The 17,158-nt window shown below is 39.0% G+C and overlaps 3 protein-coding genes across 29 annotated transcripts in view; 1 reads left to right on the forward strand and 2 right to left on the reverse strand.

Moving 5' to 3' along the window:
* Window positions 1–1,963: 1,963 nt before the first annotated feature.
* Window positions 1,964–7,018, reverse strand: LOC311087528 (extracellular superoxide dismutase [Cu-Zn]-like; the record flags this gene model as incomplete). Its single annotated transcript, XM_084120855.1, has 2 exons — window positions 6,934–7,018; window positions 1,964–2,635 (listed from the first exon to the last, which is right to left on the reverse strand). The coding sequence occupies exon 2, from the start codon at window positions 2,618–2,620 to the stop codon at window positions 1,964–1,966; it is 657 nt and encodes a 218-aa protein (XP_083976981.1). The 5' UTR covers window positions 2,621–2,635; window positions 6,934–7,018.
* A 5,727-nt stretch (window positions 7,019–12,745) lies between these two features.
* On the forward strand, window positions 12,746–13,428 carry LOC311086962 (protein NCBP2AS2-like). Its single transcript, XM_084120205.1, has 2 exons — window positions 12,746–12,813; window positions 12,915–13,428. Exon 2 carries the CDS (start codon window positions 12,922–12,924, stop codon window positions 13,234–13,236), a length of 315 nt encoding a protein of 104 aa, XP_083976331.1. The 5' UTR covers window positions 12,746–12,813; window positions 12,915–12,921; the 3' UTR covers window positions 13,237–13,428.
* Window positions 13,429–15,184: 1,756 nt separating this feature from the next.
* The window catches only part of dlg1b (discs large MAGUK scaffold protein 1b), a 116,207-nt gene continuing 114,233 nt past the window's right edge, over window positions 15,185–17,158 (reverse strand). For 25 of the 27 annotated variants that reach the window (XM_084120193.1, XM_084120182.1, XM_084120186.1 and 22 more), the window contains one exon: window positions 15,185–16,777. In XM_084120193.1, the coding sequence (XP_083976319.1) occupies window positions 16,671–16,777 (107 nt within the window). In that variant the 3' untranslated portion in view covers window positions 15,185–16,670. The remainder of the gene's footprint in view (window positions 16,778–17,158) is intronic. The other 2 variants (XM_084120195.1, XM_084120196.1) reach the window with 1 other exon arrangement.

Genomic DNA, 17,158 nt, shown 5'->3' on the forward strand with positions numbered 1-17,158 from the left:
ACCGGGTGCCAGTTCAGAGCCAGAGCTATTGCCAGTCAGGAGTTGGTTCGACTGACGAGCTCTCTAAGATCCGGTTTGCCTTTCCACAAGGCCAGAGAGCCACCACAGAGCCAGATCTTACGTCACTGTATACATCTTATGTTGCCCAGCAACCCTAGCATGGCAGCGCCAAACACAAACACACCAGGCTTGTTCGAGATGGTTCGGCTTCTCGCAGACCGATCGGCTCATGACATCAAAGCACTGCGAAAGTGATCCAAAAGCACAAGGAGTCGTATGCTCTCCAAACACTCCCGCAGCTCCGATCGGTCCGTGCCGCTCCGATGCATCTCGAACAAGCCTTCCAATCAACAATGGAGGTCGTTGCGTTACTATTGGTGCTCATGGCTTTGCGAACCTACATCGGCATCCAAATACGGCGAATCCAACGTGTTCGTGCAGCTCGCCGTAACTTGCATAGACGGAGATTACAACCAAGCTGCTATTAGCTCGATTAGCTGCTATTTGAAAAATGGCGGTCACAAGTTTCTGTTCGTCTTGTTGGTCACGGTAACCCCGCCCCCAGCCCCTGACGCAAGCGGTTCTTACTTCTAGACCAGCAATGTTTTGGTGCTACTTAAGAACCACTTTTCCTGGTTCAGAGCTGGTGCGTTTGGGTGTCGAAAAACAAAGAACCGATTTGAAACTAGGCTCTAGCTCCGAACCAGCACCAGCACTGCCTTGGTGGAAAAGGGTTAACAAGTCAGTTTATTTGGCGAATTAAACTTGTGAGGTAACGCAGCGCTGTTTCACTTGGTCTACACTATCACACTAAACTGCATTTGAGTGTGTTGAAAGTTATAATGTTATTCTATGTGTTTGTTTGTCTGTATGAGACTAGCAGTAAGCTAGATGAACATTAGAATAACATACTGATCATATTCTAACATTTCATCATGTTGAGCTATATCACATTGATTAGTTTTATGTACATTTGCTCACCTGTCTAATAAAGTACATGCAAGACGTCTCTGTCAAGTCGAAGTTTGTCACGGACGTGGAGCTCTCGGCATCTCGAAAACACCACACCGATATTGATCCTCGTTTTAGTTCTCCTTTTGTCCCAAAGTCTGCTTGCCATGGTCCATAATGTTTGAACGACGTTGAACGCTAGACGTAACGCAGTTGTCACCATGGTTACTATGGCACTACGAGCGGAAACCAGGGATAACGCGGATATTACGTCATTGACAGGCGACAAGTGAACATGGACGAGCCATTATTTAAAATTGGAATTTCTCTGAAATTAAAAATCTTTGGGAACTTTTGGGATACTGGAAGTACACAACTGCAGGAAATATATCACACTTTGCAAGTGATTTTTGGTTATTTTATTACAAAAATCTTACATATTGTAGCTTTAAACACCTTACAAGAAAACCAACAGATTTTAAAATCATTAAATTTTTTTGCATTTTGATTCCCTGTTAACTGTAGTAACAAACTGTAGAATAATATACCCATTTGTTGACATTTAGCGAGAAACCTTATAATTTAGAAAATAAAATCTTATGTCAGAGGTTAGGTCTACCTTCAACAATAAGGGTGTCCTTGATGTAGCCACACCCTCCAGTGTCATATTGCATCAACCAAAACCATTTTATCATTTAAAGAAATAGTGTATCTTTAATTAAAGGCCATTGTCATGGTCTTAAAGCATTAACCCATTGAGCACAGGAAATCAAACTAAACGGCCCACTTTGCCTGCATTCACCCTACATTTATTTTTAAGAGTGCATTTACTATTGGAAGCTATGGCCAAAAAGCCTCTGAAAAGACCAAGAAAAAAAAAAAAAACATGGAAATGTTCAGGTTTTGAAATATACTTTAATGTAGGACACATACAAAGAATACACAAGGAAAATCATCATCATCCTATTTGAGTCTGCCCTTCCACCATATCCGACTCCCTCATCTTTGACACTCAGTTGCTTCCTCCACAGCTTTTCTTGGGGAGCACTTCAGTCTTCTGCCACAGACTTGGAGTAGTAATGCCAATCACACCGAGAGTAATTATCGGTCCAGCATTCCCACTGAGTTCACTCTCCTCATCTGAACCCATTCCCAGATCATCCTCCTTCACATGAACCACCACCGCACGCCCCAGAATGGAATAAGGCCCAAAGAGCTTGGCGTCTGGAAGCGTCAGGAACTGCCTTATAACTACTTTCTCGGAAGCAAAGTTGCCCAGGTCTCCAGGATGATGAGGGTGGTCAACGCCGTTTGGATTATAATGAGGACCAACAGTGCTGCTGCCTTGACTGAGGTCTCCATACTGATGGATGTCAATGGCACGCTCTTGATGATCATTGGCAGGCAAACCACGGAGGTTGATTTTCACTTCTAAATCTCCATTGGGGAAGAGCTGCTTGAAGAGGATTTGCTCAAAGATCTTTGGCTGGTTACGTGGCAAATTGGGGCTGGGAGTTACTTCACAAGTGGCATAGATTGTGTTGTCGAACTCCACGACTTCTGGCTGTGGAGCTTCGGCAGGCAAACAAACTTGATTTTTGGAGAACTCTCCTCCTTGTATATGTAGCACCAGCAATATCAGAGGGAATATTAGGATGATTTTCTCCATGTTGATCTTTAAAGCCTACAATGAAGAGTGGATTCATTGAAATCATGCCGTTTGGTTTAAGAATGTAATATTTTTGATAAAAGGTCAAAGCTTTGTTGCAGGGAGCTTTGAGAATGGAAGTTGCATTAGGTAAAATAGCACAACCAGATTAGTTTGGAACGGAAAACCATATAAGAACCCAGACAGCAACATAGCGTCGGCCCAGATCCGGCCCACATCTGGGGCCCATTCTTCGTACATCGCTAACTCACTTAGCTGGATTTGATTGTTGGCGATTTGGCATGATCTTGGATTGTTCGGTTCTTCGAAGCTCATCCTGGACTTGCTGTCATAGCAACAGGTGCGCAATCTTAAACCTGCTCGCGAGCAGGCTTATTTCATGTTAACAGGATTAGATCCCGGCTTTATAAGCGGAGGTGATACGGTAAGTCTTTCGCAGCCATGTCTTGTCCGTTTTTACGTCAGGAACCTGTTGCTGAAGGTGCCAGAATTATTCGAAGAGCTTTTCGAATTAATCGCGTTTTGCAAGATCGACAGGATCCTTTAGCGCAGCGCGAAAATCTACTGATTGAGAGATATCGTTTTTCGCGGGAGGGTATTATCTACATTGTCAACTTGTTGGAGCCACACATTAAATGTTCGACTCGTCGGAGTCGGGCTTTAACAACTGCACAAACAGTTTGTATAGCTTTGAGATTCTTTGCGAGTGGCACTTTCCTTTTACACTATTGGAGATGCGGAAAACTTGGGGAAAAGTGCTGTATGTCGTGCCATTCGCAAAGTTTATCTGGCACTCAAACAGTTTTTAGGGGGCTTTGTGGTGTTTCCAAGCCACTTAAGACCACAGGCTGTGAAGCAGAATTTTTTTTGCCATTGCAGGTACATTGTAATTGTTAATGAAGATCATGCAACCATGATTATGCCAAAAAGTAGCCTAGGACTTACAGTATTTGTTCCCCAGGCTTCCCTAACGTGATTGGTGCCATAGACTGCACACACATCCCCATCAAGGCCCCACCTGGCCCCAATGAAGGGGATTTTGTGAACCGTAAGGGATTTCACAGTGTAAATGTGCAGGTAAATTACTATTACGATTCTTAATATTCCAGATTAGAAATATATATAAAAAAAAGTAATCAAAAAGTATGCAGTTGACTGATTACAAATATTTTAGATGGTGTGTGACTCCATGTTCCACATAACAAATGTGGAAGCCAAATGGCCTGGTTCTGTGCATGACTCCAGGATTTTCAGAGTCACATTTATGCACATTATTTGAACGTGGTAAGGAAAAAATAATAATTTCAAACTCACTGTATTACATAATCTTATTCTGAGCCTAACAAAACTGCATTTTTCAGGTGCTTACGATGGGATCCTGCTAGGAGACAGGGGCTATGCCTGCAGGCAGTACTTCATGACACCATTCCCTGACCCAAACCCTGGACCACAAACCCGTTACAATGCAGCTCTAGCCAGGACAAGGGCACGCATTGAAATGACCTTTGGCCAACTAAAGGGAAGATTTCAGTGTCTGAGGGTTGCACCTGACAGGGCCTGTGACATTATTGTTGCATGTGCCATCCTCCACAATATTGCCACCATCAGAAAGGAGAGGACCCCTGTGGTGGAGGTGCAGCCTGATGATGACCTCCAGCCAGTGCACTTGGACCAACCCAGTGGCAGAGCTGCACGGGACTGAATTGTGGACCACCATTTTACACGCACGCACGCACACACGCTAAATGAATAATAGACCAGACAACATGCTTAGTTCCTTGAGTTTTATTTCAATTATTGTTTCTCAAGAAAAGCCAGTGATGGTCATCGTTTGCCTGCAATAAGAGATATTGTTATGCAAGGTCAGCAATAGTACTGTGTGAAAAATAGTCTTTTAGCACTTACTCTGAAGTTCTTTTTGAAGCAACTCAATCACTAGAGCCAGTTTTTTCTTCTTTAAGGTGTCAAGTTCTATTTCTATGTTTTTTAAGATCAAAATACTCAATTTTCTGTTGAAGATTCTGTTTATATAGGGTACCGATATCACCCTGTGCCATTTAAAAAAAAAAAAAAAAAAAAAAAAAAAAAAAAAAAAAACACAAGCCTCATGCAACAGAAATAAAAAGGAAAAGTAGACTGCCCACCTCTGTATCACTTTGTGCAGTAGGCCTTTCTGTAGGCCTTTCCTCCTGCAACTCATATTGCAGTCAGAAATAATATGTACACACCTATAAATTAAATAAAGTTATTTATGCACTTACAAGTACTTCCTCCAAAGGACAGTCATCTGAGAGGGTTTCTTCCTGTGCAAAAGAAAAATGGGTATTACAAAGTGTTGCACTTTCTTCCCTTTTGATGTAAAGTTAGAAAAAAAAAATCCACTTACTGCACATGCTTCAGCCACCACTTTCTTGGGAACAGGTAAAAGTGTTGGTGTATTATGTAAAACTACACAAAAGAGGAGAACTCAATGGCATTACAATGAACGACACTAGGAAAAAAATATCAATAACATATTGCAAAATATTTTTACATTAAGTTATGCAGTTTTCACCTTCACAAGTCAAAGTAATTGACTCAATATTTATCTGTTGAAATGACTGTACCAGCCATTTGGATTATAGACAATTTAATGCAGCAACAAATTATTTACAGTGTAGCAAGATGATTTAAAACTCATTTACCTGTAATTAAGGTGTTGCTGTTACTGGTCCCTGGCTTTAGGTCTAAGGAAGAGCTGCCCCCAGGGATGCCCTCCACAATGGGTCGGTTCTCATTTAGCCCAAGGGCCAGCTCTTCTGCCGGGGTATAATGTGGGGGTGCAGGACCACCACCTGTTTTTTTTCATCTCAGCCTTTTTCTTGGTTGCTGTTATAAACAGACAAACACATCATTTAAAATGTTTTTGGTAAAAGAGACTAAACAGTAGAATTAGAAAAGATTACCAGTTTGAAGAATATTCTTGTACTTCACTTTTACTTGTTCCCATGTTCTAGTGGGTCCTGTGCTGGCTCTGACATCAAGCAATTATGAAATTATTAAAATACAAGAATATGTACTGTAATAAGTGATAGAACCATAACATGGAACACTTGCGCATTTAATTTGTCTGCTACTTTTTGCCAGCCCTCTCTCCTGGCTTTTGCACACTTTGAGGTGTTCCCTGGCGTTTTAATTATTTTTTCAAACTCAGCATACCCTTCCAGTAATAATTCTTGCTCTGCTGAGGTGAAAAACTGAGCGCGCTCTATGGCCATGGAGAGCAGCCAATAGCAGCGTTGCTGATCAATGTTTCTACTATCGATACATATCCCCTTTTACGCCAGCGCATGAACGCGCAATTATCTCACTAACTCAATACTAATCATAACCGGCAGGTGTGTTCGAAGAACCCAATTAGCCAGATCATGATTAACACGATGATATCATCTTGGATGTCTCATTTGATCTCGGATGTTTTAAGCAACGTACGAAGAACGGACCCCTGGGCCGTGTGTAATCCATGTGTACCAGATGTGGGCCGGATCTGGGCAGACACTATGTTGCTGTCTGGAAAACTCTATCATTTTTTAATTGCTATGTACCCTTGTGAAAAAAAAAAAAAAAAAAAAAAAAAAAAAAAAAAAAAAAAATTGTACTTATTGGTATTGGACGTGTACCTGTAGTATCTTGAAAGTACAATAATAATAATAATAATAATAATAATAATAAATAAAAAACATGTAGGTCCACTTGCAGACAACAACACTGATGAATTATAAAAAGCCACTTAAGTGTACACACCATACACTTTCATAAGTGTCAGACCTGCCAGCCAAAGTGCCTGAGATATATACACACACACAAACATTAACAAACCAATGACATACAGGTGGATGTAATCACACTAAAATGAGTCCAGGCAAAGGTTTATGGAAATGGAAAAGGTTTGGGGAGAAGTGCCCTCTGGTGGCTATTATAGCGCTTCTGCGGTCAGGAGTGACATTAGTACATGTAAACTTAAAAAAAAAAAAAAAAAAAAAAAAAAAGGTCAAACTAAGAGTTTTACTTTAAAGTACATTATGTTTTAAAAATCTTTTTGTCGTGCTTTAAAGAAGTACACTTAATCTGATATGTTGTAGCCTACATGTTATTCAATATTAAATATAAAGTTAATATTTTCTGATATTTTTCACAAGGACAGGTAAAATAAAAGACAATATCTATACTTTTGCTTAAACTAACTTTTTTCAGTTGTACTAAATCAAGTCAGTTGATGGAGAAAATGGAATGGAGAAAAAAAACACAAGCCTAAAACAGCAAAGGTGCATCACCGTATAGCTGAAAAGTTGTCCTCAAGCCGTGTGGAGCCTGAATATTGCAGTCACAAAAATACTACAACGCTTAATCCGTGTGCAGTCCTGACCTGGGATTGAGAGAATGTTCCTTTGCAATCACACTTTTTGCTGCTCTTTTAGGAACTCATGTTGAGCTACAAGTTAACCATGATAGTCTGTTAGTCACTAATTAAGTTCACCTGTGTTTCATTTAGCTCCCTTTGTTTGCCTGTTTATATATAGCACTCAGTGTATTCAGTTCTTTGTCTTGCATTGCACAATGTGTTCTCCAGTGTAGATTATGTCCATTGTTTTGTGTTTATTAAAAGAAGTACTGCTATAGATTCCTCTTCTCTTCATTTGGTGGCTCATTTGTGACTCATTAATTCTTAGTGTACAATTCCACTTGACGTTCATGCTTGACACCACTTCTTATAGCAGATATTCATCTCACATAAGTGAATAGCTGACAGTTCTTCTTTTTCAAGAAACCATTTCTACAGACTCCGATGTACCAAGCCTTACAAGCCTATATTACACTTGCAGTTGGACTGTTATTTAATTGTCTTTGAAGGCAGAAGTAAAAATTTCAGAGGGAATGATTCTTCTATGTCATCGATGTTCACATCCCCTTTTAGTAGATTGAATGCAGCAGGTAAGGTGGGACACTTTTTGTTAAATGTATTTAGTTTATTTCTTTTTATTACTTTTGTTAACTTTAAGGTCCGACTTTAATATTTCATTTTGAATACAGTTGATATGTGTTATTTGCAAGGTATATACCAATAAACATTTTGAGATCATGCACTCCAGACAAATTTCTTTTCAGGTTTTGATCCCTAATTTATCAAAAATGATCCTGGATCTTAAAAACACATGATTTATTAACACATCACACAAACATATACCACAGCATATTTAACAGACCCAAAAGCACATAGATAGGCTATGATGAGTAATACTCATCAGTTCACTCAATGCATGTGTAAAGTTCAAAACAACTAGAACATGTTATGTGTTGACATGAAATTTTATGAAATATGCGATGTGACTCTCTCTCATCATGACCATGAAGTCACACATGAGTGTGACTTACACTCAGGTGCATGCGATATTATACTCAATATTAATGAAATAAATACATTTAATATCAGAGAATGCACAAGTGCAGTATTTGAATATCTCTCATAGTCAGTCTGATGACAGTTCATGCCTGAACGTTATAGGCCTATTATAGCCTATAGGCTACCCAACCGAGTCAATGCATTATTCTTTCCTTTTTGTTTAAAATATTGAATTTACTACTAATTATATTGATTTATATCTTATAATAATAATAATAATAATAATTTGTTACATTTATATAGCGCTTTTCTGGGTATGCAAAGATCTCCTCAACCACCACCTTAATTTCTTAATTAAGATATTTCTTAAAATCTTAATTTATTATTATTTTTTAACTTACTGGGCGACCATGGTAGGCTATGACAGCCTTCATTTAGGCTACCCTGCAGCTGCATGCAGGTGTATGTGAATTTATATCTACACAGAAGAAAGCCCTGTGGTCTCCCTGAGGAAAAATTCCATTCATTCATTACTACAGGAGAGGAAGAATTGTCTAAACTCGTTAAATCATCTAAATCAACAACATGTATGTTAGACCCTAACTAAGCTATTGAAAGAGATAATTCCAGAGTTCATAGATCATCTTCTTAATATCATAAATTCATCTTTGTCACTAGGATTTGTACCGAAAACCTTTAAGCTATTATTAAACCTCTTATTAAAAAAACGCAACTTGATCCCAGAGAATGTCAATTGCAGGCTGATCTCAAATCTACCCTTTCTGTCAAAGATACTAGAAAAGGCAGTATCCTCACAACACTGTTCCTTTTTAGAAAGAAATGGTATCTGCGAGGATTTCCAGTCAGGATTTTGACCGTACCATAGTACTGAGACAGCTCTCATTAGAGTCACAAATGATTTGCTCTTATCATCCAATCGTGGTTGTATCTCTCAGTGTTACTCGATGTTAGTGCTGCATTTGATACCATTGACCACAACATTTTTTAAATAGACTCAAATTATGTTGGCATTAGTGGAATTGCAAATCATACTTTTCTGACCGTTATCAGTTTGTAGCAGTAAATGAAGAGATGTCATATCGATCAAAATTTCAGTATAGTGTACCACAAGGCTCAGTACTAGGACTGTTGCTGTTCACTCTGTACATGCTACCTTTAGGAGATATCATTAGAAAGCATGGCATTAGTTTTCACTGTTATGCCGATGATACACAGCTCTATATTTCTTCGCGCCCCGACAAAACTTGCCAATTCAAGAAGTTAACGGAATGCATAGCTGATATAAAAATTTGGATGACTAGTAATTTCCTATTACTTAATAAAAGTTTCTAATGATTGGACCAAAAACCTCCGGACCTACTAACCTAGAATACTGTCTAACACTTGATGGCTGCTCTGTTAAGTCTTCGTCGTCGGTTAGGAACCTGGGTGTGCTCTTTGATACCAATCTTTCGTTTGAAAGTCACGTTTCTAGCATCTGTAAAACCGCATTCTTCCATCTTAAAAATATATCTAAATTACGACATATGCTTTCAATGAAAAATGCGAAACAATTAGTTAATGCGTTCATGACATCAAGGCTAGATTATTGTAATGCTATTATGGGTGGTTGCCCTGCACGCATAATAAACAAACTACAGCTGATCCAAAACGCAGCAGCTCGAGTTCTTACCAGAACCAGGAAGTATGACCATATTAGCCTGGTTCTGTCAACACTGCATTGGCTCCCTATTAAACATCATATAAACTTTAAAATATTGCTAATCATTTACAAATCACTAAATGGTTTAGCTCCGCAGTACTTGAGTGAGCTCTTAACGCATTATAGTCCTTCACGTCTATTGCGATCTCAAAATTCCGGCCAGTTGATAATACCTAGAATATCAAAATCGACTGCTGGCGGTAGATGCTTTTCCTATTTAGCACCTAAACTCTGGAACAGTCTTCCTAACATTGTCTGGGAAGCAGACACACTCAGTCAGTTTAAATCTAGACTAAAAACACATCTCTTGCCTGGCATAAACAGAAAATTATACATTCCTGATATTCAAATCAGTTAAATGATTATTAGGCTGCATAAATTAGGTCAGCCGGAACCGGGAACAGTTCCTATAACACCCGATGTACTCGTTACATCATAAGAAGAATGGCATACGCTAATGTTAGTCTTTCTGCTTATTCCGAGGTTTACTGTAATCAGCCGGATCCGGGCCGTATCCAGATCAGATGGTGGACCTGCACCTAGAAACGACCACAACGCATCCCTGAAGTGTCAGCAGAGATTGTGTTAACTAGACTCTCCCCTGTGAAGGCCTCATCAACACGACAGCCATCGGCACTGATCCTCAACAAACTCGTCTCCATACCGGCATGATGACTCCAATATTCAACCAGATGGAACTGGATAATATCCTGAATATTCCGATGCAATCTGGCTTCTGACCGGTAATGCTGCCTGAATCATAATCATACACTGTTCGTTCATTGGCCAGAGGAGAACTGGTTTCTGGTTTTGGTTCCTTGTCACTGTCGCCTTTTTCGTCTTTGTTGCCATTGGCTTGGCTTGCTTAGTTGGGGACACAAAATACTATCAAAACACTCCAACACAGCCTCCATTCTTCGCAAAAGATGGATAAAAAAGCGCACATGAAACAAAAACCTTGAAAAAATTATATACAACCTCGCCAAATCACAGAAATGCTGATTCGCACGGGACTAATATTATCACAGGACCTCTGTGTTCGGCGAAATATGGAAGGTCATTTGCGGGGGAATTTTCACTTTACAAATTACAGACATGGCTGATTTGCACGGGATTAAGATCACAGACAACCTCTGCAATTATTACAAATTACTAGAGGTCACCAGGTAATACTTATCCCGTGCAAATAGGGCTTATGTTGCATTATTCTCCTGTTATCTCTGTAAAGCTGCTTTGAAACAATCTGTATTGTAAAAAGCGCTATATAAATAAATGTAATGTGACTTGACTTGACATTAAAAAATGTCCTGGCTCTTCCAAGCTTTATAATGAGAGTGAATGGATGGAGAAAATTTGAAGCCCAAAAAAGTTAATCCATCCATCATAAAAGGGCTCCACACGGCTCCGGGGGGTCGGAGCAAAGCCATGGGTTTTTGTAAGAAAAATATCCATATTTATAACATTATAATCTAAAATAACTAGCTTCTGCCAGATGACCGTACGCATACTACGCAAGCAGACTTGCGCCACAAGAGTAACCCGTGGATGTAGGAGTATCATAAGCTTTGAGTTTAAACAAATAGGGCTGTGCAACAACATGAAGCTCCTCTTCTATTATATTTTAAAATGGCTAATTCACAACCAGTGTTTTGTTTTGCTCTTTCCTCTGAGCTTCCGCGTTCGTCATTTCGCTGTGCGCCGGGTCAGGAGTTAGTCTTCCACCGTAAATCGATGCGTACGGCCATCTGTCGGAAGCTAGTTATTAGTTTAGACTGTCTGTTTTTACTTTGAGCTATGGTACTGGTTGTTCATGTTTTTGTTTAGTTTTTTACTCTCTCTATTGGTGTTATTCTTAACTTTTGTGATTTTCAAATTTTGTTGTACCATAGTGTAAACTAAATGTTCAAATAAAGCATTTAAAAAAACACAAATCCTCTCCCATGGCCTCATGGGATAGTAAACTGTTCATCGTATGCACACTTCAGAATCTCGCAGGTGTGGTGAAGAGATGAGTCCCAGTTTAGGACCCAAGTTTTATGGCTAATCGCTTTAGTGCCTGGTTACAAATCAGACAAAATCACTTTATTATACAAGTCGTTTGAACTACGTTATAACGACCATTAATGCCTTTTAACTTATATGTTTCATATAGTAGTATGTAACCGAAGCTATAGATTGTGAAATTAAACATTTCTTGTTCTTGGTGTTTTTTTAAGTTAGCTTACATATACAATTAAATCACTATACAATAGCTGTCTGTCTTTCTGTAAAGCTGTGTGTACTGTGAAAAGTTATTTGTACTAAATGAGTACAAAATGAAAAGCCTATTACTTGATGGCAGAAAACTGCTAGACTACCTGCTTAAAATGTTTTTACAAACTGCTTTATCTGATCTTGTACATACCAGCAGGATTTAGCATGCTACATAAAGCTACCACATAAAGCTAACAGCTCACATTAGCTACAAGTTATCAACAAGTTATCGTGAGAACAGCTTTATATCAGGCCAGTAACAGTAACAGCCCAGTAACAGCTTTTTATGTCACGTTACTGGGGTCCTACGGTGGGACTCCTCTCTTCAACACACCAGAAGAACTAGGTCATCCGGGTACTTTATTGCCTACTCTTTTATACTGTGAATTCGGGCATACTTTGTTTGTCACGTACTGTTTTCGCTTAGGCTTCTATATAGTAGGGAAGTATGTGATTTTGGATACAACCTATGTATCTGCTTGGTATTTACAATAATTGTATTAAAATTGGTAATAGAAATGAAAAAATTAAAAAAATCCTACAACTATACAGATTATTCTTTGCCCTGTAGTAGTATTGCCTTTATATCTACGGAAATCGTGAGGTTTCAGGGAAACTATTAAAAACATTGTAAATATAACACAATAACCTGGATGGACACGTTTATAAACACTTGTTAAATTGAACTTAAGCAAATTACATGATTGTCTGTGTAAAATGCATTACTCTCCACGCCTGTCGAGGCGCTGTGTCGTGTAAACCGTTACGGTGATGCAAATCCTAGTGAAAAAGACCCGCTCAGTGGAGTGTAGAGAACTCGATTGGGGACCTTTGAAGGTAATTTACTGTTTACATAACGAAATAATAGTTAAACTAAACGTGTATTAAACGTGAACGTGGTTAATATCATTAAAACCTAATGTATATATCTGTAACAGGTTCAAAATGGTGCTGGGGCGGATCTTTCATGCCTTGATAAATAACGCTCAGGTGGTGGAGAAACTCGCGGAGTCTCGAGCCATTAGACGTGCGGCCCAGATCACGGTCTTCGCCATCACTAAAGCTCAGATCGCCGGGAAAAACGCCTCGAACAAGCTGCTCACATCCCACACTTATCGCCAGATACGCGAGGAGACCTCACAGATTCCCAGGGATGTGGGAGAGTTGGGTCGGAGAGCTTCAAGACTGCGGGAGACTTTTGTGAAAGAGGTGAAAGAGGGAATGAAGGACGCCAACCGACGGATAAAAGACAAAAAGTGACTGATGAAGCGCTGAATGAGTGAACAGAGAACTCATATTCTGTGCCACTTGTGAATATGAGGACAGCGTCATTAAAGACTCAGACTGGAGTTCTGTGGCCCTTAATAGACTTATTTAAATGAATAGCACTGTAAAGTTTGCTTGTATGACCGGGAGTGCCATGTTGTTTGAGAAATAAATGAGTGTATGGGATTCGTTGTCACGTTATTGAAACAAAATGTGTTGCCAGATTATTAAATAAAGACAGAGACAGTTCAAAGCTACAGTGATTTATTGAGTTTCATGAGGACCTGAGCAAGCGCAGGAGCTCAATTTCAAAAATGTAAAATCAAGGTAGATTATGTAGCTCATTTATGTCTCTATAACACTTCGTCAAAGGTTACACGTTGACAAATGACGCTTAAAAAAGGTGTTTAAAAAAAAAAAAAAAATTGTTTCAAAACGGTTGTATTGCATACTTTTGAGTCACGAACAATGTGTTTAAACAAGTTTCAGTTGTTAAATAACATTTCAAAGTGTTTAAATTCAATTTTTGACTTTTTCTGTCAGGCGGTACAACCAAATAATTGTGTATACTGTAGTTGTAATACCTGACATGGAAACTGTTATCAGCCAACCCATACTTGAAATAAGCAGTTTTTACCAGTATTTGAGAGATCTACAAACCTCTGCCACAAGGATCTGGATGATGCATTATCATATTTTCTGTTATTACCTTGTCAATTCATAATAAAAGAGCCATGTTTGCAGTTGTGCCACCCTGACATTTGACAATATACAAATTCACGGACAAAGGTTTTTCAATTATCTCAATAGCTTTAAAACTACTGATAATAATAAAAATTGTTTATTTGAAATGGTTCAAACCTAAAATAATGCCATTGTATTTAGTTTGATTTTTTTTATTATTATTTTTTTATTAAGACAGCATTTTAAATAGTTTTCTTAGTCTGTTTATTTGTTCGGACAGTTGCACAACCTGACATTTTGGGGGTTTAAGATGAAACAGATTAATATTCATTATTTAAATGTACAAACAATTAATGGTTTTATAGAATAAAGGGATATTTGTCATGAATTTATCAGAAAAAATGATAAAGAAAAAATGCACTGTGACACATGTGGACATTTTAATTGAAACTCACATTTTCCGTTTTTACTTTTCCTCTGAGGCTGCGGTGGATTTCCATGATACATGAAGTCAACAAGCGCTTGTTAGAAGTCTAACTGTGTGTAATGTCAAACAAATAGGCTCTATCAGTGGGGTGAAACCAGGCGCACTTATCTTTAGAAGCTAATGTCTGAAAAGCTTCCGCTTCACAAACTGGACAAGCAACTTTCCAATAGTGCAGATAATTTATGAAGCACTGGAACGTTTCACTGTTCTTCCAGATGTTTGTTAATTACAATCGTACTGCTGTTTACTGAATCTCAGCAGCTCCACATCAGTTCCTGTGCCACTGCTTCAACACTTGTGAACACAGTGAACTTCCAACCCAATCTCAAGAGAAAGAGGTGATGATATGATTTGAATGAAAACATGATTTTAAGAAGGTCCACCCCTAAACCTGACCGCCAGTGGGGAGTAAGCTGATCATATGAAAACCTGCCAATGATATTGTAAGACTTTATACGAATTAGCTACCAATTCGCAGAAATTGTAAAATAGTTGACAGTGTGTTCATCATTTACGAACCCTCATTTCCATTAAATGTTGGTAACCATTTTGATGACCACAGACTTCCATTGTATGGACCACAGAAGAAATAAAATAATAGAGGTTTGAAACAGCATGAGGCCGAATAAATCATACCAAACTGAACTATCATGGCCTTGCATTACCATAATCACTACTGTGACATCTTTCAGAAGTGTATTGATGTTTACGTCCATGCAGATGTAAATATACTCCAGCACTCCATCTGAAGGAAGACTCACACCAGCACTGTGCTGTACGAGAAAGATTTTGTTTTATTGTTCTTGAATTAACCATTCTCTTGTTCGTTGTGATCAATGGAATGAATCAGATCAGTAGGTTATTTACAGGTTTCTTTTTTTTTTTTTTTTGTCCAGTCCCAAAATGTCCCTAAAAAGCAGAGGTGTTGAGGTGGTAGAACAAGCAGTCTTAGTATAGAAAACAATCATGTCGTAGGAAGAGCAGACGGGACCCCTTCTCCGGGACGGGTTTAGAAAAAAAAAGAAAAAAAGGAGGAGTCTCTGTGAAGCTCTTCTTCCAGCTGAGAGGGGGAACGGACAGAGCCTTCTTCTTCCAGCTGATGATGATGATGATGTTGAAATGGTGGGCAGAGAGGAGGAAGAGACAGAACTAGCCTCAAATATTGTGTCAATAATCGTCTTGGCTCTGTTTTCTCTGCGTTCTCCTCGCTGCCCTGCATCTTGTTGCACGTTTCAGTTTGGGAAAATAAAGGGTGGTAACAGAAAAAGGGGAAAAAAATATATTCATACTATTTCTTTTGTTAAATATCTTGCTCTAATATACATTTTACAATGTCAAGAAAATAACTCCCATCATAATAGTGCTTAAGTAAAGCTCAATATAGACTTTTATTATAACAAAATAGGCAGTTTATGGAGGGTTAAATATCTGTTAAGATCTCATTGTACAATAAATTTCTTCCACATATGCGCTGGCATTTTATTGCCTCTTAAAAATATCAGTTCCTTACAAATGGCGGACTTTCCTAAATGTAAATCAAAGAGTTGAAAACATGTACTCTGCGTAAGACACTGATTGTAGACTCCGGCATTCTAACGGTGGCGGGACATCATCTAAACACAACGGCTCTGAAACGCAGACGATTAGAATGAGGAGAACAACAAGCATGCCGATACAACAGTCGAGGGAGAAAAAGAAGTAAATCAATGATGATCAATGTGCGGAACAGACAACGAGAAAGAAGGGCCGAAGAAACACCTGGTCTTAAAAGCTACAACGTGCAAACTTTTGCCTTTTTGTGTTTCTCTCACCATTCGAATGAATCCGATGCCTGAGACTCTGGCTCCATGTTACCATTTACACAAAAAAACACACAGAAACGAACGGGTCAAACGAAAAGAGACGCGTGTCGGAAAATCCAGATCGCTGTCTTTGTCCTTACAAAGTAACCTCCCTTAAACATTAAGGAACTGTCCCGTCTCCAAACCCCTGGTAAACAGATGCCGCTCTGGCGTAGCTTTTGCTCTCTGTAAGCGTGGAAGCAGAGGAGATCTGAGGAGGACAGATCACCTTCTCTTGAAAGTCAGGAGGTGCAGATGTAGGACTGAACAGAGATCCAAGTATGTTGGATTAAGGAATTAATCTGTTGAGTGAACGCTGTCGGTTGGAGAAGCCCGACTTGAGATTATCAAAAAAAAGGAGAGAATCAATAAATAAATCAGGCAGAGAGAAGGGGACGATAATCTCCTGAAGGCGCTCATAGTTTCTCCTTGGACTGTACCCATATGTATGGCCCAGACTGTTCCTCGATGATCTGCTTGACTTGATCGTAGATCTCTTCCAAGGTGTCGCCCTGAACGATCGCTGCAATGCAGAGAACCATCACAGTGAGGTGACAGCGTAGAGAAACTCATGCATACAGTATAAACTGACAACAGCTGGAATGGTGGAACAGTCATCCAGTTTGTCAATTAGTGAGTTTATCTAGGCTTTTTAGTCTTACATTTTAGCAGTGGTGCTTTAAAAGGGATGAATTCAGAGAGCAGAAGAGTCACATGCCCCTGAAACAAGGGCACTTAAAATGCAACTTCCACAAAACGCTTTTTTTGTGGATTAATTTGTCAACATAAAACCACAAAGTTGTATAATTGAATGTTATAATCATCCTCTCACTTTCATCTGCTTTTTTCAGCAAGTTTCTTAAAATGTGCAAATATTTCCGTGAACAAATTTAACAACTGAGAC

Source organism: Abramis brama, assembly GCF_963993115.1.
Source record: "Abramis brama genome assembly, chromosome: 7".
NCBI classification, from domain to species: domain Eukaryota; kingdom Metazoa; phylum Chordata; class Actinopteri; order Cypriniformes; family Leuciscidae; genus Abramis; species Abramis brama.